The 22464-nt window shown below is 38.1% G+C and overlaps 1 protein-coding gene across 1 annotated transcript in view; it reads left to right on the forward strand.

Annotated features, from left to right (window-relative positions):
• Positions 1-22464, forward strand: part of TTC26 (tetratricopeptide repeat domain 26) — a 47893-nt gene that overhangs the window by 4978 nt on the left and 20451 nt on the right. The window contains exons 4-12 of the mRNA XM_039570953.1: positions 1880-1994; positions 11332-11381; positions 13028-13173; positions 14429-14600; positions 15006-15080; positions 16280-16382; positions 19457-19512; positions 21330-21383; positions 21806-21869. Coding sequence (XP_039426887.1) covers positions 1880-1994; positions 11332-11381; positions 13028-13173; positions 14429-14600; positions 15006-15080; positions 16280-16382; positions 19457-19512; positions 21330-21383; positions 21806-21869 — 835 coding nt within the window. The remainder of the gene's footprint in view (positions 1-1879; positions 1995-11331; positions 11382-13027; positions 13174-14428; positions 14601-15005; positions 15081-16279; positions 16383-19456; positions 19513-21329; positions 21384-21805; positions 21870-22464) is intronic.

Raw genomic sequence — 22464 nt, forward strand, 5'->3', positions numbered from 1 at the left:
GGAAAGGTTGGCCTCTACGTGAATGTTTTCTTTTTTATTTTATTAATCATTATTATGATGATTTTTATTATATATATATTTATTTATTGTAAATATTGTTGGAAAGCTAGTCCCTGAAGTACTAGCAAGACTGAGCTGGCTTTTAAGGGTGCTCCTTACCAGTATCTTCTCTGGGAGTGCAGTTTACTTTTACTTGGCAGCAACAAAAAAATTCTTTATGCTTGAAAACTCTAAACTTTATTGTTGTCAGCATATTTCTGTTCTTGGAATTTGCTGTCCTTTGGGCATGGCTTATTTTATCTTGTGCAGTATATATATATCTGTCCTTCTCCTCAGAGGTAAGAAGTCTCCCACCCACAGTGGCTCAATCTGCTAAACTCTCCCTAGGTAGAGGGGACTTCCAATTCCTATGTTTGGAGAACAAGTACAGAGTCAGCAAGGGGTTGTTTTGCTGGGAGGAATGAGTGACTTGTGGTGATCTGGAGTATATGGACGACATTCCTTCAGCAGGTCTTGTGAGCACTTTGCGTGACTCTGCCTGCTTTGCCTTATGCTGCCTGTCTCCATGACTGGATGAAGAGCAGGAGCACCAGCAGTAGGCACTTCCATTGGGATGGTCCTTCCTAGTAATTTATTAGAAATGTGACATAGGAAAAAAAATGGCATTGAGAGATCTCCCTGCCTCTGTTTTTAGTACCTGTTTAATACTCTGTTGTTACTGTGAGAAAAGAAGTTTATCTTCAGGAATATAATTGTTTAGTGGCTGCAAAGTTTGTTTTGTTTAAAAAAGGTAGATTGAAAGATTAAAGTGTTAAGTTTTTGCTGTTTCACAAATAACAAGAAATGAAGCAATTTATGTGGCAGAATTAAAGGATATGTAATGAATGTGAATGTGTAAGAAATACCAGAATCCAGTATCTAGTGCCTTTCTATAGCTGTTGGCTGTAAATCTTAAAATGGGAAATGGTAAAGTTAGGAACAGGTTATTAATATTTACTACAAATTACTAGTCTTTATCTATAAGGAAATCTTGAATTTGCGCAATACTGACTTATAGGCTTGTATTTTAATGCAGTGGTCTCCAAACAATTTTTGCTGTACCCCTATCAGTAAAAATTTTTCGAGTACGCACCCCCAATGTATATACACACACCTATACATTTATAAATTATATACATGTACCACTGTACTAATATGTAATCTTAAAGCATACACAAAAATAGGAGCTAAAAAAGGATGTGATAAAATTAAACACTATTTTAAAATATTTATTTTAGTTATTAATAGTACAAAAATTTTTCTTCCTGCACTTGATGTTATTATTATATTGCATAACCTCAGACTTAAAACATACTTCCACGGGTTTAATATACACTAAGACACTACCTACAAGTTTACAGAAACACATTTAGCACTTGCTTCAGTAAGTATTCACAAAGAGATTTCCCTGGTGTTTATGGCTCCCAGGCTTTGACTGGAGGAAAACTTAGGAAAGCAACAGAAGTTGGTTATATTGATGCCTTTATAACTTACATATATTGGGGTTTATATATGTAAATAATATTTTTCTAATAATATATTTACAATATAAATATGTTTTATATCTCTGTAACTTCAATATTGACAGAAGTTGTGCTCATACGTGATGATTTATGGCACTGCTTGTCCCTGTGGTCTGTTATATTGCTGTAAACAAAGAAGTAGGGACATAGCTTAAAACATAATCATTTTGTTGTAAGGACTGCAGTGAACTTCAGAATAAATTGTTTGATCTTAGTAATTTAATGATACATTGTAAAATCGTGGAAGAAAGAATGGTATTTAATACATGTATGTGCTCTCACGCATTTTTTAAAAATCAACTTTTCTTCTGTTACAGGAATATGAGGCCTTAACCAAGCAACCAACTTGCAGTCCAGATGTTTGGGTGAACCTTGCCTGTACGTACTTCTTTCTGGGGATGTACACACAAGCAGAACAAGCGGCTTTGAAAGGTGAGCTGTATCACTCTGTTGGAAAAGACCGCTTATTGGTTTGAACGCTTAAAGTAATTTCCAGCGAAAGTATGCAATAAAGGATACTTTTGACCAAAGTTTTTTGGGGTTGGGGTTTTGTTAACTTTCATTTAACAGGAGAACTATGATGCAGTTTCCTTCCTAGAAATACCTTGGACATGTGGAGCAGCTGGAACTAAAAGAAGCATCTGGAAAACAATTTCTTTTATTAATTTCTAAAAACCCAGCATATGCCAAGCAGCAACAAAAGGTTACTTTTCTTTTGACTGATTCCATGTCTCTGAGCCAGTGCAGATGAAGCAAATTAGGCCAGAGAAATTATAAAAAAATAAGCATCTGAGAGAATTCAGCATTCTCCCTGATGAAGACAAGAGTTCTGTTTACATAGTTTGAATGACTTAGTAGGTGGTCTCATTGCCTTGTAAGTCAGATGTTAGGTATCTGATTCTTCAAGGGATGAAGTTCAACAGTCACATTATTACAGTTCTACTTTAATCTGAACAAGCATGGGATCATTTAAAGAGGAGAAATGGGAATTAGGTTCCAAGGCAATTTTTACTGTCTAAAAATGTTTCTATAGTTTAATTTTGTTGCCCATCACTTTCTATGTATCTTAGGGATTTATATTGTTTTCTATAACCATAGTATCTCAGTGCTTTTTAAGTAGAATTAATAGTAATGGTATCTCAGTCAACCTCTGACTCTTGCCTTCTTAGGATAAAACTCTTATTGAAGGATGGGTTTTCTCCTTTCTTTCATTAGTCTTCTTGTCTTGTGCTGAAAATAGGGTAGGAAGAAAATAATTGTGTACTTTCTTGTGATGTGAAGTAGTGCCTTCCAAAAGGACAGCTTTGTAGCATTTTTAAAAAATAATTAGGTTCTTATATCCCTTTAAAATCCTCAGAAAGATCATGCTGAGTTTGAATCCCACAACTGGAAAAGTTTTTTGTTTTCAATTATAAAAAAAAATCTCATGCAGAGCTTTGTGATTTGTATTGTTAAAGAGGTGTGTAATTTTGTAATATTCACAAGTAATTTAATCTTTAATGTACCACAAATTTGAGCTTTGGAGATTGCAATATAGGACTTGAAGTGAGTCTAAAAATAAATGGGCAATAGAGCTTGAGGTGTCACTGTGACCTAAACCATGGAGGAAGCAAGCAGCTGCATCCTGTACCAGCTGGAGCCACTGTCATCCGCTTCACATCTTGTGAATTACAGTGATCCATTCTAGAGATGACATATACACAGCTGGGCATGCACATTTATTAACTATGAGCTGGGGGTGAGGGAAGGTTAATGTTTGTCATGCCCCTTCAGATTAGTTAATAGTAGTATGGTGAGTGGCAGAGTAGGGGGTGCAGTTAGTGGTACTTGGGTGCTGGAGGCAAGGGTAGGAATATTAAGAAAGCCGGAGTGGGAGGGAGCGTAGCTGAGGGAGGGAACGGAAAATAACTGAGTGGTCACATTAGTTCAGTTCCTCATCAGTTCCTGATTTTATGTAATTGTTTAAGAAGGACAGCATGCCAGTTTTTATAATGAGGTGCTAAACCTTTCTTGTGAGTACTGTAATGCTGGTGATTTCTGGCTACTTAAGCTTAGTGGGGAAGCAGTCACAGCTGTAGATTTGTAACAGTTGTTTGTTCTCCACTGAAAGCTTCCAAGTGTGGTATACTCCCCTTTCAATCTTTCCTATATTGAGTTTAAACCTTTTTATTTTTGCTTAAGTCAGATCCTCTTTTAGGTTTTTTTTAACAACTTAGGACTGCATCAGTGATGGCTGTTGGCAATATAGTATTGACTGCTGAGGCCATATCATCTTGTGGTCTCTTCCATGGTTTTGCAAATACCTTGAAGAAGCAAAATACTTCCTTTGAACAGGTAAAGGCTTTAGAAGAACACCATTTATCCAATACCGCCTTGAATACCACAGAAAAAATGACAGGTAGTGTTAATGTTAGGCTACTTACCATTGCTATTTTGGGATTATTTTGCCTAAATTCTTGCATAGTGCACACTGTTTATTGCTGCAGCTTTGCTAAGCTCCTGAAAGTAGCATAGTGCTAAAACAAATTAAGGAGAACTAATTTAGTTTCAGCTATAATTCTAAATTTCTACAGTGACAGAATCTCTGTATGAAAGGGAACATAAATATCAGCAAGCTTTCTGGAATAGGTTTTCCACACAAACATGTAAATATCTATAAATCAAATCAAGTTCCTTCTTGCCATGTACTGTTGCTGTTGCTTAAGGAAATTATTGTTAACCATCGTTCCATTAATGCGGAAAAATATGCAGGATACTTAAAAATTAGGAAATTATCATAAAAAGCCATGAGGTAATTAATGTATTCTTACAAGATATATAGTCCACAATCTCTTGTGGAGGAAGGTTTTATCTTTATTTTATAATAGATGTGAATTGATCTCTTAGCTTGTTGTTACTTAATTTAAACTTTATGGTATAGAGAGGATGGGGAGGTGATTCAGGACAGCCAGCACAGCTTCACCAAGGGGAAGTTCTGCCTGACCAACCTAGTGGCTTTCTGTGATGGAGTGACTCCATCAGTGGGCAAGGGAAGGGCTACAGATGTCATTTACCTTCTTTGACATGGTTCCCCACAACATTCTTCTCTCTAAATTGTGTAGATATGGATTTGATGGGTAGACTGTTAGGCAGATTAGGAATTGATCAGACAGTCAGATCCAGAGGATAGAGATCAACAGCTCAGAGTCCCAATGGGCATCAGTGACCAGTGGCATCCCTCGGGTCCATATTAGGATCAATGTTATCTAATATCTTCATTAATGACACAGACAAAGGAATCAAGTGCACCCTGAGCAAGTTTGCAGATAACACCAAGCTGAGTAGGGGTGTTCACACACTTGAAGGATGGGATGCCCTCCATAGGGATCTGGACAGGCTTGAGAGGAGGATCTGTGAGAACCTCAAGACGTTCAACAAGACCAAGTGCAAGGTGCTGCACCTGGGTTGGGGCAACCCCTGGTATCAACACAGGCTGGGGATGCACAGGTCGAGAGCAGCCCTGCCAAGAAGGACTTGGGAGTGCAGGTGGACAAGAGGCTGGACGTAACCCAGCAATGTGAATTCACAGCCCAGAAAGCCAATTGTATCCTGGGATGCATCCAAAGCAGCTGGACAGCAGGGTGAGGGAGGGCATTCTGCCCCTCTGCTCACTTCTGCTCTGGTGAAACCCCATCTGGAATGGTGAATCCAGCTCTGGGGTCCCCAGCATAGGAAGGACATGAACCTGTTCGAGCGAGTCCAGAGGCCACCAAGATGATGAGAAGGATGGAGCACCTTTAAGGAAAGGCAAAGGGAATTGGATTTTTTAGCCTGGAGAACAGAAGGCTTCAGGGAGACCTCATTGAGGCCTTCCAGTACCTAGACAAGGCTTACAAGAGAGCTCAGCAAGGACCGTTAACACAGTCATGTAGTGATAGGACAAGGAGGAATGGCTTTTAACTGAAAGAGAGTAGGTTTAGATTAGATACAAGGAAGAAATTCTTTTACTGTGAGGGTGGTGAGGGGTTGCCCAGAGAAGTTCAAAATGTTCAAAGCCAGGCTGAACAGGGCCTTGAGCAACCTGGTCTAGTGGAAGGTGTTCATGTCTATGGCAGGGGGGTTGGAATTAGATGTCTTTAAGGTTCTGTCCAACCTAAGTCATTCTGTGATTCTATGATTCTCTCAGGAAAGAATAAATCTGAATATGAAAAGTCATATAAGAAAGAATTACTGCAAATTTAACCTAAGAAGTAGAGCAAAAAGGCAATAAAGAAAAATCCTTCCTTGAAGGTTTTTCATTACAATTGTATTTTACCTCCTCTGGGCTTTCTTCCAAATTCCTTTCAGATATTTCTGGCTTCTCCTTTTTCCCTGTTGTCCGCTTACATTGCAGTTACTAATGTTCCTGGTTCTGAGGTGAAGGTAGAGTTACTTCCAAGTCAGCTACTGTTGTTTTGTAGTCATCCCATAGTGAAGCTGCCAAGTGATGTTTTGTTTACTCCTTTTGCATCTGTGTTCTCATACATTGGCTGAACATATGTTTTCTGTGCTGTGGGTAGCCAATCTTGTCTTGAGAGAATGAGGTTTAAAGTACTGATCTTGGTTTAATATATAATAATAGCAAATTATTATTTTTTTCATTATAAGAACTAATACTCTCATGTTGCATTCACAGTTCCTGTGCCTTGCAAAGGCCAAAGAACAGACTCGCAGCCTGGCACACTTGGACTGTGATCCTGGCAACTGATTCGAGTGTTTAGAAGCCTGCATAGTGCTCTCAGAAGCTGTTGGCTTACATTAAGAAAGAAACTTAAGAACTAAAACATAAGAACTAAAATTGTTCTTTTAAACCACAAAATGTGCACATAAGTGGGGCTGCAGTTAAGTCTGTTATGAAAAACAGTCTTTTTAGGATAAATGGAATCTTAGAATTAAATTTAAGATTCGTGCACAGACAGGGTTGTATTGCTGAACCATTCATTAAAGTTGGGGGTTTTTTTCATCCCTTCCAATTTTTGATGGGAAAAGCTTTGTAATTTCTTTGCTTCTTCACATCTCTGTATGTGTCAGATCTGAATGTGGTTTAACTGAATAGAGAACTCATTTTACAGCCTATATTCAAGGAGCAATATTGTACAAGAGCAGAACAGAGATGGGTTAGGAAGAACAATGGCTTTTTCCAAACCGGTTTTGCTTATTCATGAAGTGATGTTTCTCCGGTGTGAAATAGTTGTCACCAGTTAAAATGTGCAGTTACAAGCAGGCATGGAACAGTTACTGGGTTTTTTTCCCTTAGGATTGCATGTTCACCTACATGAAAAACTATCTGCCTGTTGTTTTACTGTGTTTCTTGACAACAGTAGTTATTTTTGGTGCGTTTTAGCTGAGGTTTCAAACCAGCCATTTCATATATGGAACTTTGAGAGTGCACAAGTGAAAATATCATATTTAAAAGCTAATAACCTTATTTTCTTGTTTTGTATTTTAAAGTATAGTGGAAGCTACAGCCCAGGAACAATTAATTTGATGATCTTTAATTTATTGTGCTTAGTATGACTGAAATGAAATGTGTGTGTGTTGCAAGTAACTGAACATAGCCGAACTGCCATTTAAGTTTTGTGGGAATAGTAAAATTTCAGAATATCCTCTGTAAATTTCATTCAAGAAAATTCTGAACAGTTGAGCTATTCAAGTGAGTGTAAGTGTAAACTTCACTGCTGGACCATGGGGTTTTTTTAACATTTTTCCCATTCCCTTTCATTTTCCCCTCCACCAGTAAAACTTTGGTTTTGAGGCACAGAGGGCTTCATTCAGCTACTGTGTTCAGGTGAGCAGTGTGTTGTCTCTCAGGGACAAGGAGAATAAGATTTCCTCTGGTCATATTTTCTACTGTCAGGATGGAGCCTTCTCAGCCATGCTTCATTCCTACCAGCTCCTGCTATGTGTGTTTAAGGTGTGTTCTATGCTTGTTGATGTGTGAAGGGCTGCTATAGCATATGCATTACGTGCTAGATGGGATTTGTTAATGCTGGATGCATAACCAGCAGTGCCTTGCACTCTTATGAGAGGGCACAAATGCCAGATTGCCCATGACTCTATTTCATCATCTTTTGGTGCAATATGGAACCCACCAAGAGTCTCAGCTGCCATTTCTAGTGAGTTTAACTTTTTGTGTAATAATGTCTTGGGGTGACTTTATGATGTGTATCCCATGTTGCTGCCCTATGCCCAGAAATTAACTTTGTGCCTTTCTGTGCCTCTAAACTGAGCCTGAGAGGGGGAAGGAAAAAACTGAGCAAAACTTTTTCAAAGCAGTTTGCAGCTTGTTCAAGGTCACACAGAGATAGCGCTTTTTTTTCCAGCCGCGGCAGGGGAGGGAGGAAGCAGCTGGCTTGCTGCTTTCCAGTCAGCTTTTGGCCAGTGGTTCAGCTTCTTTTTCTCCGGAGAGAGACTGAGAGTTGAATTTTTTTTCCTTCCCTGCAATTTCGGATTTTCTCCCTTTTCTGCTGGACTGCTTCAGTATTAGAACACATCGGGAGGACTTTCCACCGGGCACAGAGGGCCTGGCCCTGGGCCAAGCCCCAGCTCCGAGGAGACCAAAGGGAGGACTCAAACACTTTCCCAGGTTTTTTCTCCACAGCGAGAGATTTTATTATTTAGCATTATTTTCCTTTTCCCGTGTGTTTGTTAAATAAATAATTTTTATCTCTTTCACTTTCCTTTGAGGAAAATTTATTTTCCCCAAACCTGGTGGGGGAGGGGTGGTAACCTGCCTTCTCTCAGAGGATATATTTCTAAATTTGGCCAAACCGGTACAAATAATTAGTGAAGACAACTGTCTTCATTCTTACTGTAGCTGCTTATTATATATTTTAACAAATACTTCACTAGGTGCCTGTCAGTGTCAGCACATGAAAATATACAGAACACTTTTTCAGATCCATGACAGCTATGACTTTAGTGCTTGGAAAAACAGCACTGATCACGACAAAAATTCTAGCAAAGGAATATCAGTGTGTTTCGTAGGTGGAAAGAGATATATCCTATCCAGCTATTTCAGTGCTTGAATACAAGGCCAATACTAGACCTGAAGCAAGGTCCAATTTGTTGCCGTGCAGCATTGTCATCATGTTTGTTGTGATCCCAAGATTGCTTAGTGCTGATTTAAAAAAAAAAAAAGTAGTCATTGTCTTGAAAAAGTGGAACAGGAAAAGAAGATTGTGCTTCGTTGTAGCATTAATAGATCAGTGACAATGAAATTCAGTAGCAGCAGAGAATAATAAAAGAACAACCCTAATGTCCCTTAAATGTCCCTTAAAAATCATTATCTCTGATGAGGCAGTTGTATCACTTCCTGCTCCAGTGATTGACACATCTTTATCCAATATTCATAACTCCATTCTTTCTGAAAACTAATCTGACCTTGTTCATATGTTTCCTTGTCTTCCTCAAAGAATGCATTTGGCACCAAGAGAAAAGAAACTGTAGATACTGAATGTTTCCATGTTTCTGCTTACTATATCGAGAGGGTTATATATGTGTAGGGTTTTAAGCAACTTATTAAAAAGAATATCAGATAGCTAGTATCATATAATATCTTACAAAGCAGAACATTTTTCCACCCTCCATGTATCCATGCATACCATCAAAACTCAGATTTCATCTTTTGCCTGTTTTTAGGTGTTAAATAATGTGTGCTAACTCTCCAGCTTTTGCCAAGAAGTAAATAATATTTTTGATGTCAGATCAAATGCCAGGTTTGCAAGGGTAGCATGCACTTACTGGTTGACCAGTGAAACAAGAAATCCTTGGTTTAGGTTCTTGACAGTACTGCTTGCAAGTCAATTTTCACAGTGAAATTAATGCTAAAACACACTCAAAAAGGAAAAAAAATAAGGAAAACCTACTCAAAAAAGGAACATTGGTGTCTTTACCCATAGTACTGTGATTATATGATACGTTATTTTCAGTATAAATCCCACAATGTGTCCTGCTTGTATTTTTGGAGTCTTTGATGACCAAATGTTTTGAATTGTGAAGGGTGGTTGTGGTCGAAGTTTCTCACAAAAGCACATGTGGGCTCCATGTGCAACCCTTCTAAACTTTGATATTAAAACCTATCAATTAATGCTGGGGAACATGTAGAGTGAAGAGCATGGATTTAAGGTACTCTCACTTTCTGACTCAGTGGATGAAATAACCATACTATCATGTCAGTTATACTACTACAGTTGCCTATACAATATTTATTGTAGAGCAGAAAAACTTCCTGTTCTTTAATAATTAGGCTAATGAGATTTCCCACATATATCCCAGACTGAAGACCATTTAGCTTCTTAACAACTTGATGCTCTGTTAGAAGTATCTTACAAGATGCGGTTTTGTGAGTACTCTCATAGCACCTATGTATTTTGGACTTCTGTTCTAGCAGTTCTTTAAAGATACAATTCACTGTCCTTACTTTCTAGAAACATGGTGAAATAATACAGCTAGCTAAGGAAAAAAGGAAGAAATAGCTCCTGTACTTATTAGAAGTAGGTGGGCAGCCTTGCACTGCCAGTCTGTTCAGAATGGCCTGGGTTTTGGCACTGTCCACTGTGTTATGAAGTTTACTTACTATGCAGACAAAGAGTAAGAAATCTGGAAATCTCTCCCTAAATTGCTTAAAAAAATAAATTCCATCTTCAGGGGATGGTGGGGAAGAGGGATTGGTGGTTTGAGCCCTCTTTCATGGTTTAGAACGTCAGAAGAATTACAGCCTTGTGTTACAGGCTATTGCTGTGCTAACTCTGCACTTTTGTGGCCTTATAAACACAGTAAGTAATTCTGCTTTTTGTAAAGATTCCATGTACTCCCCTTCTGTGGAACATGGTTTGCCAGCTGGTTGGTCTGAGCAAGAATGAGAGTGCTCATTAGGCTAGGAAAAGTACAGGAAACAAGGGAAGGCTTTTTGGAAGATTGCTTGCAAAAGAAATTAATAGCTCTTTTTGACAAGAACATTTGTCGCTCTTGGTGAAGCAAAAGGCTCTAGTGACTTAAAACTATGCAGTTAACAATTTGTGTCATACGGAGTGAGTTCAGTGGAATTCCTAATCCTGCTAGAGCAAGAAATTTCATTAACTTTACTGGCTCTAGTAAGAAGATATCCCCCTTAAATCTCTTGCCATATCTTAGTTTGAATCTTACCTGCTCTGGCTGTAGAATTCTTTGGTGTGCCTTTAGTTCCTAAGGACAGAAGAAATATTAAATGTATAATGTAATGTGTGTATCTAACAAAACGGTAGCAAGCACTGGGTTTTTCAATACACTAGAAGTTGACAAGATTCCTGGAATTATAGATCACAACTTACTTCATATGTGACGCATCACAGAAGGAGCTTTGAGTTTATGTGTTGCTGCTTTTTATTTTGAAAAGCTGCTATGCTTGTATGTCACAAAAAACCCCCCAGAGAATTACCCAGAAATCGCTGCAGGGAAATGATAGTGCAATTCATAGGAGTTTTAAGGCTTAGGGAAGGTAGAGGCCAATGAACAATTATTTTCAACAGGGATTTCAAAAGAAATAGTCAAGGAATGAAGATAGGAATGAGGAAGACCTCTAAACCACTCTAAAATTGGTAGAACCTCCCCTGAGGCATACCCTGCAAAGGGCTCTCAGTGAAGAACTGTATTTGGCCTAGTTAATGAAAGAATATGGATGCATTCATGTCTGTTGAGAAAGAGAGTAAAAAATATAAAGACATACCCTGAGTAGTTCATTACAGTAATATGTACTGAATTTCCCTTTCAGCACCTAAGAGTGGTCTCCAGAACCGTTTACTCTTTCACCTGGCACATAAGGTATGATGTCTTTTCCTCACTCCTGCTTTTTTTGTTTTCTTTTCAATTTCATAATGTGTCATTTATGCTGGCAACCAGGCAGAATAATTAAAATGCCTATGGTGGCAGAAGAGCAAATACTTTTCGTAACCACCCTATTGTATAAAAATGTGGAGGAGAAAGCAAGTGTGAAAACTTGATCTCAGAATAGATCCCCTCAACATGTTTCTAAGGAAAGTCTTACCAGTACAGTTCACGTAAGTCATACAATAGGAATGTAATGGCATTTTTGGTCACAAGTAGCATGAAACCTTAATAGAATCAAAAATGTAGAAGCCACTATTTTACCTTTTTTTCCTAAATGTACCAAGTTTTCCTAACTTGCAGCTCTCTTATACTTAGCAATTTGACCAAAATGGTGTATATGCTATTACTGATCCTCAGTAGTTCAGTATCCAGGAAGTCATATTGTTAATAGCATGAAATGTACTTTAATTTCAACAACAATTAAGTACTTATTTCACTTACCACACATAGCTATCTTCCCTAAATTAGTTCTTTGTACTATCCTGTACAGAAGACTTGACAAGTATTCTGCTGCTAAAGACACTGACTTAAAAGGAAGTATAAATCCTGAATGTTAGCTTTGATGTCAGATTCTCTTTGCTTAAATGTATGTTAGTTTTAAGAGAGAAATCTTAAACCATTTTTACAGTGGCATTGGCACTTACAGATGTCTGTGATGAACTAGGAATTACACAACTTCTCTTTATCTAGTTAGTCACTGGAAAGAAAGGGTTTTACCAAAACTATGAAGCCCATTGCCTTTAGTTCTGTTAAGCAACTTACCTTGCTTTTTAACTTGAGTATCATTTTGTGACTGGCTGAAAGAGGGAGGAGAAGGATTTGAAGAAAACTAGCAGATAGGTGGAAAAACAAATACATAGTATTAGAATTTGTGTCTAAGAGAAATTCATAATTACTATTGAATCAGGAAAACCAGCAAAAGGAAGCAGTGGAACAAGTGATTTGAGTAGATTGATTAGGTAAACAGCCTCAACTTCACTATTGTAATACAAATATAATGTGTATGTTTAACTCTGTTCCTTATTTTTAGCCTTCTCTGTGTGTGTTTTATGTGCTATTCAGCAATGCTTTTAAAAATAAATAATTTACTTAAACTGGAAACTGGAGACTGGTGAATTTGTTAGTGCTGTAAAGAAGACTTGCGAAAATTAGGGCTTGCGTATTGCAAGTCTCATGTTTTTCTGCTATCCATGAGGCATTAGATTTGGATGTATAAACAGCAAAATTTTTTCTGGCTTGAATAATTACAGTGAAATTTTGTGTTGTGAAATTCTGTTTGTGAAATAATTCATTCAGCTCTTTCCCTCTTATCCATCAAAGCACATGACATGTAATTGTATCTAAATCACACCTTAAAGGAAAATGTGTGCTTAGTTTTAGCCGAACATTTATCCAGTTTGAACTCATCTGCCTCTTTAATGTTTGTCTTTCTCCACTGGTCAAATTAACTTTAAAGTAACAGAGGTTTTCCAGATGTTTAATATTAATCCTGCTGTTTACCAGCAAGAACAAAACTAACCTGGTTAATTAAAATGTTTTTCTTGCTGAACTCTTCTGAGAATGTGTCACACTCTTTTTAGTTCAGTGATGAAAAGAAACTGATGAGCTCTCACCAGAATCTGCAAGATGTTACAGAAGATCAGCTTAGCCTGGCATCTATCCACTACATGCGGTCCCACTACCAAGAAGCTATTGATATCTACAAGCGCATTCTGCTGGATAATCGGTGCGCACCTCTAGACCCTATTGGAGCATCTAGGTTATTGGTGGTATTTAAATTCCAAGTAGTTGGTTGGTTTCTGAAAGTAGGCATTTTTCACAACTACTATGTCCCTTTCCCATCACAGAATATGCACCAGTTGAAGCTCCTCAATTTTGTTCATTCGAAGTATTATGGAAAACCCCATGTTTAAAAATAAGTCTGCTCTCTGTTGTTTTCTTTCAGTGAAATGGTTGGTTAATTCATTCTGATATCTTTTTTATTTTGTTACTTGTTTCTTCTGAAATGATATATGGTTATAGATATATATAAGATAATGGATATATGCTTTGTCTTTTTTTTTTTTCCCCTCTGATGTCCAATCTTGTGACCTTGCTTGAATGACTGTCTCCTCCTTCACCTCGTAGCCTTTCTAAGAAGGGTTCAGGGGTTTTATGTAGAGTTCCTTGCATTCCTTTAAGACTGAAATTCTTTCCTTTTCTGTTTATCCTCTATGACACTTGTCAGTGGGTTTTTCTGTTATGTTCTGCAAATTTTTAGTTCAGAATTTAACAAGGAACAAACTGAATTCTTAAGTGGCTGGAAGTATTTTTAATAAAATAGAAACTGCTTTCCCAGGATACAGCTATCTTTTGGTACTATCTGCTCCTCAATGTTTCAGAGAAATCCATCATAATGCGTACATCATGTAATGCTTGGGGAAGAGATTTTAACCTCCAAGTCCTGCAGAAACAATCACTCAAAGCTAAATGAGTAACCTTCATAACAATTACCCTTTTACTTAGAGTTTTCACAAGTGCTTGTCTCTTCTCTGTGTCTAGTTCTTCTGGCTTGACTGCTCGTAATGACAAGGACTTTTTGAAATAATTGTACTCAGTACAAACTTTTATTTACATATTGAATGTTTTTGAGTGTATTGCTCAGAAAATCACGTTCTTGCCAGGCTAATTACGGTGCTCATGTTCTGCACATTTCCTCGGTGTGAAGTTGCCACCATTTCCCAGATTTGCAAACCAAAAGTTTGATTGGTAATTCTTAAAAGCTGCACTAGCTGCTGTGGAAAAAAATACTGTGAATCTGTCTTAGCAAACAACCTAGAGAAGCTCTAAGCATTTCTCAGAAACCCCAGTTTTGATGTGCTTGTAAAATAGGTATAGAAGTGAGAGCTTTCTTTTTATTTCCTGATTTTAATGCACTGCAGTGGGAAATGTTAAACTATCTGGTGGGATTTAAAGGTTCTCTTTAATCCTCTTTCCTGCAGGGAATACCTGGCTCTGAATGTATATGTGGCCCTGTGCTATTACAAACTGGATTACTATGATGTATCCCAGGAAGTGCTAGCTGTTTATCTTCAGCAAGTTCCTGACAGCACCATTGCTCTTAACCTTAAGGCTTGTAACCATTTCCGACTTTTCAATGGGAAAGCTGCAGAGGTATCTATTGGACAGTCCTTCAACTCATCTTTATTTTAGTTTAAGATTCCATACATGTTTCTTTTCCTTTGTATCTGTCTTAATCAGTAATGTTGATAATGGCCTTTACCTTGTCACTATGTCCTTTTAGGAATGTCACCTATTTCAGTTTCCCTGGTATTTACTCATCTGTCCACATATGTGCACAGTGGCCTAACCATTTTCCCAGTATCCTTTTGATCTTGTGTTTATATGTATTACTCAGTTGCTAAAACAGTTAGATAGAAGTGGAAAGGCAAAATCTTTTCGTCATCCAGCACCAGTGGAGATGTCTTGCTGGCAGCTTTGAAGCTCATTTGAAGCTCCACTTAGGCTTCTGTGCTTTTTTGGTTTTATGTTAAAATTTTGGAATGTATGTAATTCCAGGCAGAGCTCAAGAACTTGACAGACAGTGCCTCATCATCTTTTGAGTTTGGCAAGGAACTCATTAAGCACAATCTGGTAAGTAATGCATTTCTGGGATTTAATATGGACTGCATTCATTTGTAGAGCTTTTCATGATGATTCATTAAATGGTATATTTTGAAAAATTGTAGACTTAATTGAGTCTCTGCTGCCATATAAGTCCCATTCTAGGAATCCTACCAGTATAATGAATGTGCCATCAAGTGTATTTTTTTTTTTCCTGGAATTTTTCCCTGACAGTTTCAGACTGTGTCAAGAAAATAATAATACTGTTGCTTTTAGCCATGAAGGCATATTAAAATAATGTATGTTGTGTAAGAGTACCTTTGCAAGATGTTTTGTGGAGCCCACTCAGTAAAGACACAGTAGAAAAAAGTCAGGGTGACCTTGGACTCTGTTTAGCACCAGAACAATTTAAATGGAATAAAGATAGCTCATGAAAATGGCCTTCATCTGAAAAGTACTAAGCAAGGAGTTCTAGGAAAAAAGATGCTCATAAAACCAGAATACTTTTGTGTTCTGCAGTAAAAGAGTCACTAAGAGTAACTAATGGTTACTCTTCAGTGGTATTATTATTTTGCTGAACAACTGGTAACAGTAGATTGCTCATATTTAATGATGGGCAGTTGCTTGCTTTGTCATTTTTCAAGAACAGTCGTCACAAGCTCATACTTCTTTCCCTGAGAATTAAAACTGCTTTCAAACTGGACTTTTGTAAGTTAGTATTGTTTATTTTGTATGTTGGCAATTTTACCAGTGCTTTATTGTATAAGTACATTAGATCTTGTTGGAGGAATGGTCATGTGAAACTGGAGTGTAATCGACTGCTCCTGATCATTTTAGGATCCTGTGTCATTCTAAATAAATGTAGAATCATTAGCCTAAGTTTTTTCACATGAAAACATCATAAGCAGTTTGTAATTTTGTGTGTGTTCCCTTCTCTCAGACTATGTTATCCTTTAAAATCTTTTATATATAATGTGTCGCTCTTTTGAGCTGCTAAAAGCTGAAATAAGTTAATCTTTACATATGGATTAAATACTTGTATTCTTCGGTATAAAGATTGTCAGACTGTATAATTCTATAGCTGTATTAAAGCAGGAATTATGCTAATACCAGAGCCACTGACCTTTTCCTACTGTTTATATAGGAATTTAAGGATTAATTTCCTTGAATTAACTTATCATAGGAAAGATTCTGATACATGGTTATCAATATGCTTCTTTTCTCTGCAGGTGGTTTTCCGAGGAGGAGAAGGGGCTTTGCAGGTCCTACCTCCTCTAGTTGATGTTATTCCTGAGGCAAGACTGAATCTTGTGATTTACTATCTCCAGCAAGGTAAATACACCTTCCTCTGGCTTTTTCATACCTTCAGGGATGACATTAATTCATCTTACCTCAACTTACTCAATGCTTTTTTTCTTTGCAGTAAAATGTAATTTATTTCACTTTCTGTTCCTCTGGAAAATAGTGAAGTGGAAGTTCCCATGGCTTGCAGAGAGGAGCTTTAATACTGTGCAGTCAAAAAAAGCCTACTTCAGCAGAGTATTGGAGGTTCTTGGGTTGCAGGAGATGGCATTGGGGATGGTGGTGTTTATTTGTTCCTAGTGAGGGGGCCTCTCCTCTGCCTGAATATGTGAGAATGGTAGGCATATGTACTGTGAAGGCAAGGACAACCATTTCTGTAAATACAGTACGAACAAAATACATACCAAAGTGACTGTGAACAAGATATTTCATTAAAATCTACTTTACAGTTCTTAAAGAGTGCAGGGAGGTAGCCAGAATCAGTTGGTAAGGGTTTTCTTCTTGTATCTCTCCTTTGTTTGCCAGCTTCTTTGAATTATATCTGAATTTTTCAGAGCTATTCATATTCTCCCATTGTGTTCTTTTATTCTACAGTGGGTTGACTGGCTGTGTGATTCAAGGCAGGTCGAATTAGATCAGGTCGCTTAAAGCCTTGTCCAGACAAGCATCCAGTCAGAACTTCCTCTGTTCTACCTGATGTCCACTGCCTTTCTCTCACTCTGTGGAACCTGTCTCCATCTACTCTGTACCCTCCTATCAGTTAACTGTAGACAGTGATAAGATCTCCCTTGAGATTCTTTCTCCTCTGAAAGCTAAGCAAATGCAGTTCTCTCAGTTTCTCCTTAGCCCTCTTACTGCCTTGGGAGCCCTCAGGTGGGCTCACTCCAGTGTTTCGATGTCTGTCTTGATTGAAGGATCCCAAAACTGGACACAAGACTCATGTGCAACCTTACAAGTGCCAAATAAAGAATTCCTTGCCTTGCTGCGATGGCTCCATTCATGCTAATATGATCCAGTGTGCAGTTGGCCTCCTTTGCTACAAGGCTGCACTGTCTGCCAGATTGCCTTTAGCCAGTCAGCTCCCCACCTGACTTGCTCAGGCATGTTTCGAACCAAGCAAGATGCAAGACTTGCATTTTGCCTCCACTGAACTTCATGAGATTTCTTTCAGCCCATTTTTTTCAGCCTACGGAGCTGCTTCTCAATGTCCGGGAGCTTTCTTCACAATCTTTTATCATTTGCAGACTTGCTAAGAGTACTCTATCCTATCATCTGGATCATTAATAAAAGTAAGCTATTCAACAGTATCAGTCCCTCGGGCATTCGATTAGTAATGAGCCACCTGCTGGATTTTGTACGACTGATCACTGTCCTTTGGTAGTCCAGCCAGTTTTCCATACCCTTATAGTCTTACTTAGCCAGTTCTATCTTTCAAGTTTGTATGAGAGACATGTCAAAGACATTGCTAAAGTCAAGCTATACAGCATCAACTATTATCCCCTTATTCACACAACCAGTCACACCTTGAATTAGTGAGTACATTTTGGCAGTGGTAAATCTATGTCTGCTGTCCCCAGCCACCTTTCTGTCCAGTATTATTGTTGCTAATGTCACTATAGGCAATATTGGTACTATTACCAATTATTTTGCACAGTAATATTGTTGATAATTACAGATGTTTCAAATTAAGTTCTACTTACATGGAAACAAAGTGCATCTCATGCATCAGTTAAAAATCAGTCTTGTTTACTCGTATGCTGTTAACCTTGCAGTAATTTTCATGAGTTAGGTTCTGCTCTTCACTGTGATATACTAATGACTTGCATACTGACAAAGAAGGTCAAGGGCAATTTGAACTAAAACCTCTTTTCTGGTTTGGCTAAGTTTCCATTTTTAAGTCTTGCTAGGGTAGCAGCATTGGTTAGGAAAGTGAGAAATTCTTACTTCTAGTGACTACAGATGTCTCTCCAAAACTGAAAAGGTCTCTGATAAAGCTAGGCTTGTCCTAATACATGCTCTGAACTGGAATGACTGAAGTATAAACATGCATCCTGTTTTTTCAACTCTTCGGAGTAGTGACTCCCAACAGAGTTTGAGGTCAGCTGGTGTCCTGCTGTAATCTGCTCCTGTAAGATTTGCTAGTCGCTTCTGTTGGAGCCTGAAAAGCATAGTTCTGTGTTGATGGTCTACATTGTGTTGATAAAAATAAGGGTTACTGTCATTTTGTGGTGGTGGTGGTCTGAGCTAGCCAAAAATATGACAAAAAAAAAAAAAAAGGAAGAAAATGTAATGACTTTTGGCTAGTACATTTTGCTGCCTTACTATGTGACTGTTCAAAGGAATAGATAAGAAAGCAGAGGTGATGGGTGGGAGCCTAGCAGCTCCAATGTATATTGCCTTAAATGGCTGCATGGATTGTATGTTCTAGTGAAAAAAATTTTTGTTTGATAAGGCTTATTTGTGTGGGCAGTTGGTATAATGCTATATTAACAAAACTTTGCCAGTAACAGAGGATCTTCACTAGGTTGGTTCACAAAGCCAACCATAGTGCCAACATCTTTTTTAATTTAGGTAAAGTTTAGGATCTATTCAGTTTATCTAATTCTTGTGTGGAAAGGAAGTTGTTTATAGATTTCAAACTTCCCATTTAAGCATCTATATTAGTAGTGCTTTTTCCTTGTTAATTAGGATCTGCTGAAATATTGCTAGGGAAAAGATGAAGTTTCCCTACCGCATCATGCTACCCTACTCTCTTTGAGGGCTAAACAAATATGAGAAAACAAAATACAGGAAGATGATGGATTTATTATTTTGACCTTGTGCTGTTGAGAAGGCAGCCACTGGATTATGAGCAAAGGGGCCAAACCATCTCTGCTAGGAAAACTGTAGTAATAAAGAAGCTATTACTCACTCTGCGTTTGTTATTTGAGTTCTAGAAAACGATCACCATTGTGATAGAAATTCACACTGATTTATAGTTACCTTTCTCCTCCTGTCTAAATGGTTTATTTCTTAGTCTTTTGGGGAATGTTGTAGAGGATGAGTGACTTGTTCTAATACAGTGTGCTATGGGTTGTCATGCATTCTAATGTCTGGCATTTCAGATGATGTGCAGGAGGCTTATAACCTGATTAAGGACCTGGAACCTACAGCTCCACAGGTAATTGGAAAATGATGTCATGACACATAAAGACAGAGGTTATAAACTGTTATGAAATCTGCCACATACAAAACTGGTATCCTGAGGACAGCTTGCCCCATTCCCACTCTTAAAACTCTTGTGTTTTGATCCCTTCACCAACAATAAATTTAATGTGCATGCATAAAGTATTATATATGTGCATATATGAGTACTTAGCCTGTTTATTACTGTACCACCTGGGTTCAACTAAGAACACAGCTCTGTTGTGTGCAGCCTTGATTTTGGAGAATGGACCATTATTGCATAGGTAAAAGCCCTCTTCCGACTATAGCTAGTTGTCTGCCTGGTGGTGGCTTTTCATCCCTCAGATTTGCTAGCTCAGATGCTCATATAGTTTGTCCTGAAGCCATTTCAATAAAAATGAGCTAGATTAGATTAAACACCTTAAATAAATGGTGTTTTCTAATCCCATCACACTTTGGCTGCCATGAGTGAAAACTTCAGTGTCCCTTGGCTGCTACTGTAATTTTCTTCTGTGGCTGTTCCAGCATCTTTAGTCTCTGATTTATTCCTCTTTGCTGTTTATTTTCCAAAGGTCACATAGCTGGGCATAAAAGGGACCTTTCATGAGTCTGTGTGAGGAATTAGATGGAGGGAGGAATTAGATGGAGGGAGGGAGGGAGACAGGGAAAAGGAAAACCTCAAAAACACAGATCCGGTGATTCTGTGCTGAGGAGTGAGGAGTGTCTTCTGATGTTGCTTTACACTTCTTGCATTTTTCAGTATAGCAAAACTTACTTGAACAGTTTTCTGCAGCTATTGGTCCTATTGTAGCCTTTGTTGTCCCAATATACTTGGCTAATAATTCTTGACCACATTTTGAAATGAGAATCTTTGTGCTTTTTTTTTTTCCATTTCTCACTCACACTTGTAAGGAACTCCCTGCTAAGACTTGCAAAACTACTTGTAAAATCTCCTTGAGTACTTCTTAAATTTCTTTTTTGTCACAATGCCCGCAGGATAGTAATTTGGCATCTGTAAGACAGTTGGTGTGCTAAAACGATTACTTACTCTCCTGGCTAGTACTCTCAGATTGTTTCTTTACATTCTGTCATTAGTCTCTTGGTCTCTTGAAAGAAGTCTCTCCTTCTGTGTTTACCTCCTGGTTTGTCAGGAGTGCCTCCTACAACAGGTTCATAGATATAAGTCTTAAATTATAAGATTTGGGTAAGACAAAAGAGTCTGTTACATGCTGAGAAAAATTTGTTCAGAGAAGAATTAAACTGTAGTTGTTTCTCATACTAGAGGTTACAGGGTACTCAGCTTCTGTTCCTAATTTCACTAGAGTAACATGGACACAGAGCACAAACCTCTTGACATTTTTGTCCTGATGAGAAACACTATGAATTTTGCAGCAAGGATGTCAGTGGTTATGGTTAATCAATGTGCATATTTGAAAGGGGATCTGTGCTTTAGTGTAACAATAGTGGACTTATTGGTGATATGATGGTGAAGAAGGCATAAAAGGATGTTACCATGTTCCTTTTGGTGCATTGTCTTTGACTGTAAGACTTATCAGAAAACACAGCACCCCTTTGCATCTTTAGTAGCATCTTTGCATATTTAGTAGAAGTGACTACATAGCAGGTAGAATGTATTTTGGGGGCCTAAATTTGTGCTGTGCTTAAGCACTACCACAGTAATCGGCTACCTTCTAAACTCAGTTGTGAAAGAGTTGAATTTATGAAGAAAATAATGTACACATAGGCTTTTGTGTATCTTCTGAAATCTTCACTGTGTCTTCTCTGATCCCCTTTAACTTTTTTTTTTCCCAGGAGTACATCCTCAAAGGGGTGGTAAATGCAGCGCTTGGACAAGAAATGGGCTCGGTGAGTAAAGCCCATGAGGTTCTCCAGCTTCTCCAACAATAGAATGTGAACAGATCTGTAGGAACTGAAAAGGAGTGAAAGAGGCAGTCATTTCTTAGATTGCAGGATCTCTGAGTCTCTTAACCTCGTTCTGTACAACAGTCAGTCCAGAATGAGTGAAATGCATACTTCTGTTGCTGGCCTTGATAGTAAATCAAGATGAATTTGATTTCTCTGTCCTGTTTCCAAAAACCCTGTTTGCTTTGTACAGTGTCCTTCTTTATCTAGGCACATAGAGCGGCACATTTACCTTTTCTGTTTTTGCTTCAGCCGTAGTTTTTCTGTTAGTTGTTCCCCAAGTGTTCCTCAGAGCATATTGTCACAGTGTATTGTAGCACTAACCCTAGAACTCATCTTGGATTGCTTTTTTATTCTTCTTCCAGAGAGATCATCTGAAAATTGCTCAACAGTTCTTCCAGTTGGTGGGGGAATCAGCCAGTGAATGTGGTATGTTTGAAATGGTTTTTTTCCATTAAGTAACCCATTTTAAAATATCCAAATATGTACCACCATATCTGTGTCTAGCTGCTGACTGTTAGCAGGAATGTTGCTAGGCATTTTGTTGCTATAGGATGAGTTTCAGAAAGTCAAAATTGTTATCTAAAACAAATTTGCAAGTTTAAATTAGAAGTCTCAATTCCAAACCTTACTATATGACTTTGCCTGGAAAAGAGGCTGTACTGCACACTCCAAGTCTTCAGTGAGAGACTCAGTGGCAGCTTGCCTTTGCCTAGTAATCCCCATTATAGAAACAGAAGATAACAACCTAATTAATTAGATTGAGTGAGTGGCTGAAACCTCACAGGCAGAGATACACAGGTACAAATCAAGGACCACTAATGAAATCCCCTCAAGTACATAGAGTCCTAGCATGGAGCATGCCCTGAAACTGAGGGTCATAAAAATGTAAAGAGGAATTTGGATACAGGGAGGAATGGAAGCTCTGGGACTAACTTCTTGCTTGAATAAGAGAAAAAAATAAAAGGAGGTATTATAACCCACCCACCACCACCCCCCAAAATCAGTATATTTTCAATATTTA

This window comes from Corvus cornix, chromosome 1A (assembly GCF_000738735.6).
Source record: "Corvus cornix cornix isolate S_Up_H32 chromosome 1A, ASM73873v5, whole genome shotgun sequence".
Taxonomy (NCBI): Eukaryota; Metazoa; Chordata; class Aves; order Passeriformes; family Corvidae; genus Corvus; species Corvus cornix.